The sequence below is a fragment of the Myotis davidii genome, unplaced genomic scaffold (assembly GCF_000327345.1).
Source record: "Myotis davidii unplaced genomic scaffold, ASM32734v1 scaffold129, whole genome shotgun sequence".
Taxonomy (NCBI): domain Eukaryota; kingdom Metazoa; phylum Chordata; class Mammalia; order Chiroptera; family Vespertilionidae; genus Myotis; species Myotis davidii.
The window spans coordinates 1,152,060-1,156,459 of record NW_006383019.1 but is presented as its reverse complement, the minus strand read 5'-3'; the positions used below and the strand labels follow the sequence as shown (position 1 = coordinate 1,156,459).

At 66.7% G+C, this 4,400-nt stretch overlaps 1 protein-coding gene across 1 annotated transcript in view; it reads right to left on the bottom strand.

The window, feature by feature from the left end:
• The window catches only part of ALDH3A1 (aldehyde dehydrogenase 3 family member A1), a 10,333-nt gene that overhangs the window by 1,401 nt on the left and 4,532 nt on the right, over nucleotides 1–4,400 (bottom strand). The window contains exons 2-9 of the mRNA XM_015558350.1: nucleotides 3,876–4,107; nucleotides 3,320–3,405; nucleotides 2,889–3,097; nucleotides 2,226–2,343; nucleotides 1,412–1,553; nucleotides 724–867; nucleotides 536–667; nucleotides 103–221 (exon numbers count right to left, since the gene is read on the bottom strand). Coding sequence (XP_015413836.1) covers nucleotides 103–221; nucleotides 536–667; nucleotides 724–867; nucleotides 1,412–1,553; nucleotides 2,226–2,343; nucleotides 2,889–3,097; nucleotides 3,320–3,405; nucleotides 3,876–4,107 — 1,182 coding nt within the window. The remainder of the gene's footprint in view (nucleotides 1–102; nucleotides 222–535; nucleotides 668–723; nucleotides 868–1,411; nucleotides 1,554–2,225; nucleotides 2,344–2,888; nucleotides 3,098–3,319; nucleotides 3,406–3,875; nucleotides 4,108–4,400) is intronic.

Sequence of the window (4,400 nt, the reverse complement as noted above, 5' to 3'; positions counted from 1 at the left end):
GAGGACAGGGGGCGGGGGAGGGGCAGTGAGGCCCTTGTCCTGCGCAGGCCCAGAGGCTCCCCGCAGCCTGGCCTTGAGAGCAGCCCCACCCCCACCTCTCACCTTGGCCAGGCTGGGGGGGTATCTGCCTTTGAGCGGATCTTCCTTCTTCAGAGACCGCACCAGGCAGGAGCGGCGGTGGGAGAAGGTCATGAAGCTGTACTTGCCGTGGTAGCTGGCCGGTTCCGGCGCGCCCCCTAGTGTCCACACCGGGAACAACACAGGGAGCGCCCAGGATGAGTGGAGTCCCTGCGATGGCACCAGAGGGTGTGCCCGGCCCGGGGCCTCTCTCAGGGCCTCCGTGAAACAGGCCACAGGCGACCTTCAGGGCCCTCTAGGGTGTCAGGTTAGTGTGGCTGATGGAGGTGCAGGCAGAGGCCAGAGGGCCGCACGGGAAAGGGATGGGAGTCTGGGGCCCAGGACTGCTCCGGCCCCTCCTCAACCCCCAGGCCAGGGCTGGGAGGGACGCTGCGGGGAGCAGGTGGGCAGTGAGCTCCCCCAGACTCACCCACACCCCCGAAGGGCAGAGAGTGCACGGACAGGTGGACGATGACGTCATTGGCCGTCACCCCGCCGCTGGATGTCTCCGCAATCATCTTCTTAATCACCTGCAGGGCCCCCAGCCCGCCTCAGTCTCCTGCCCCGCACACCCCCCCCTCCCCCCGGGCTGGCACAGCCTGGAGCTGAGCGCCAGGGGCTTCTCGCGCTGGTTGATGAACCGGATGGCCTCCTCCAGGCTGCGCACGCACACGATGGGCATGATGGGCCCGAAGATCTCCTCCTGCATCACCGGGGACTCGGGGTCCACGTCCGTGAGGATGGTGGGGGCTGGACAGGAAGCCAGCAGTCAGCCCCGCCCAGACCCCCGCCTGCCTGCCCACCGGGCACCTGGCTCCCCCCTTGACTCCTTTACTGGTCCGGCCGCTGCTACCGAGGGTTCGAGAGGGGCAGACAGGCCTCCGGGCTCCAGCCCCCGGACCTTGGGAGGAGGGGCTAATTGTATGGAAGGGCCCAGGGCCCAGGCCTGAGGGGACAGGGTGCCTCCCGGCCACCTGAGCCCCTGCTGAAGCTCCTCTGCCCCCTGGCAACCTGGAGGCCACGTGGGCCTGTCTGGTGGTCCTCACGCCTCGGCCCCTGGGCCCCTCCAGCCCTGCCCCCGGCCTCCGGGGCGCTGCTGTCACACCCCTGCTGAGGCCTTGCGGGGAGGGGGCCGCTGGGCTGGGCCAGCTGTCACCCGCCAGAGAGCAGCAGAGCCCACCCAGTCCTGCTGCCCCTCCGCGGGGTTGTCTGCTCTCCCAGTATCTGCCACTCGCTGCCACGCGCAGGGCCCCTGGCAGCCTGGGCGGGAGGGCAGTGCCCGCAGGGCACACACCTATGTACCGGGTGGCCGCGTCCCCAGTGCCTCCGTAGGCGACCTTCTGGCCCTCCAGCAGGCCCATCACCCGCTGGAAGTGCCGGGAGCTCACGATCCTCCCGTAGTCACGAGACTTCTGGGCATCGTCCCCGTAGAACTCCTGCGGGCGGGAGGCGACGGGCTTCAGACAGGGACAGGGGCCTCGCCACAGCCGAGGCCGCAGGCGGATGGCGGCCGGCCTGGGGGAGCACGGGGCGCCTGGCTAGTGCTGTGGACGTGCCGTGGACGATGCACCAGGACACCAAGCCCTGCCGGCCGCCGCCGTTTTCAGGGCACGGGCAGCGCTAGCACCCGGGGGGCGTCGCGTCAGGAGCAGCTGTGTTCACAGAAAGGACCGCGGAAGGGAACGGACACCCCATCGGAGACAGCTGTCTGGGGCAGCAGGATTCTGGGGGGACATTTCCCCCTCTTTATGCTTTTTTAAAAAAAATATATTCTATTGATTTTTTACAGAGAGGAAGGGAGAGGGATAGAGAGTTAGAAACATCGATGAGAGAGAAACATTGATCAGCTGCCTCCTGCACGCCCCCCACTGGGGATGTGCCCTCAACCAAGGTACATGCCCTTGACCGGAATCGAACCCGGGACCCTTCAGTCCACAGGCCGACGCTCTATCCACGGGCCAAACTGGCCAGGGCCTCTTTATGCTTTTTAATCTTTTTCAAAATTATCTACAGAGCGTGGATTACGTTTATGATCAGGAAAAAATCCAGGTTTCTAAAGTCCACACCCACCTGGCCACCGGCCGCCTCGCCCCCAGGGCCGCACTCACCTTCACGGACTTTTTGAGCTTCTCCACGACCTGGCTCTGGATGGAGGGGTCGCAGAGGATGTAGTCGGGGGCCACACAGGTCTGGCCGCTGTTCATGAACTTGCCCCAGGCGATGCGCCTGCGGAAATCCCAGGTCAGACCGTATTCTCAGCCCGGAGGCTGCCCGGCGCTGGCGCCCTGTCCCTTCGGCTCAGGGTCAGGACTCGGGCAGAGCGCAGGTGTGACTTCCAGCAGAGCCAGCCGTGGCTTCCAGGTTCTGGGCTGAGGCGCCGCCTGTCCCTGGACATGCCCCCAGGGCCCAGGTCCCTGCACATCTTTCCCTCATCAGCGAGTGCAGGAGGTTTGGGGGGGAAGGGGGGTTAACTGGGCAGTCAGCCCTTGTGCCCCGCTGTCTTGCTCTTGAGCCCTGCCAGCCGGGGTCCCCACCTGGAAGGCGAGGCACGTGGGGAGGGGGGGCGGGGAGAAGCTGGGCAGAGCCCTGGCTGGACCTCTCCTCTCCTGCCTTCCTGGGCTGGCGGCTCCCCCTTGGCCGCCCAAGCTCCGGCCCAGGCCTACAGGCCCTAAGTGCAGGGGCATGTCTGTGTCGCTCAGAGCACAACTGTGGTCTCTGGGAGCCGGGAGCAGTCAGAATGGCCGCTCCAGCTCAGACGCTGAGCCCCTCACCGGCAGGCGACGTCCAGGTCACAGTCCTTGTCCACGTAGCAAGGGCTCTTCCCGCCCAGCTCCAGCGTGACCGGGGTCAGGTGCTTGGCCGCGGCCGTCATCACGATCTTGCCGACACCAGTGCTGCCCGTGTACAGGATGTGGTCGAACCTCTCCTTGAGCACCTCCGTGGTCTCGGGGATGCCCCCATTGATCACCGGGTACAGATCCTACCGGGCGGGAGGCAGGCGGGGCTCAGAAAGGACCCCAAACCCACCCCACACCCCACCGCTGCCGGGGCAGCCACCGCCCCCCACACACATCGCTCAGGGCTCTGCCCCCCAGTGGCCGAGGCCAGTGGTCCCACCACCACCAGGGCTGGGCCTCTGGCCACGAGCAGTGGCCACCTCTCACTCCCAAGGCCTGGCCCCGCTCAGCTCCCTGGGCCGCACCTTGTCCAGGTACTGCGGGATGAGGGAAGCCAGCAGGCTCGCCATGTTCTCGCTCAGCTCCGAGGGCTTAATGACCACTGCATTCCCTGCAGAGCACACAGGGTCAGCACTCTCCCCGCCAGCCCGCCCCAGGGACCCAGCCTGCTGCCTCCCTCCCCCATCCCGTGTCCCAGGAAGGGTGGACAGCAGCGCTGCGGGCACCGGCCACAGGATCTGTGTCGCCCGCCTCGCAGTGGATGAGGTGTGGGACAGAGGGAACGAGAGGAGAGGTGCTTGGCCCAAGCAGTGCGCCGACTGGAAAGGAAAGCCTGGCACAGCTCAGCGAGAGCTGCCAGCGCCGCAGTGAGTAGGGGAGGGGTGGGGGGGGCTGCCGGACAGGGAGCCCGGGGGGGCCTGGAGGCCGGGAGGCCTGCTCCCCGCAGTCCCAGGGGAAGACAGACCCTTCACGCTGCTGGCCCCGCGCCTCTTCTCCAGGCCTGAGCCCGGCCGCCCAGGGAGGAGCAGTGACCCTCCCTCCTCCTCCCCCTCCTCCCCCTCCTCCCCACGCTGCTGGCACCTGCAGCGATGGCGCCCACCATGGGCTGCACGGTGAGGTCGAAGGGGTAGTTCCAGGTGCCGATGATGAGGACCACGCCCAGCGGCTCCGAGTGGATGTAGCACTCATCCTGCTGCGTCTGGGCCGTCTTCTCCGCGGGCTCGTCCAGAACCCACTCGGGGAGCTTCTTGATTATGTACTCGATCTCCTCCAGGCAGTAAACCACCTCCTCGTGGTAGGAGTTCCACTCGTTCTGCGGGGAAAGGCTCCCGTGAGCGCCCAGCCCAGAGCGCTGAGCGGGTTACCGGGCGCCGTGGGTCCTGGCTCCGGCTCCCGAGCTTTGTGACCCTGACCGACCTGTTACCCTTTCCTAACCGCAGTCTCCCAATCTGCAAAATAGGAGCATGATCTGTACTCCTAGCCGGCCTGTTCAACTTGCGGGGAGATGGGGGCCATTCACCACCCGGCTGGGGGGAGCCAGGGAGCGGTGGGTCTGCGAGAGCCCTTCTGCAGGTGTGGGCACAGGTGTGCCTGAAGGGGGGTACC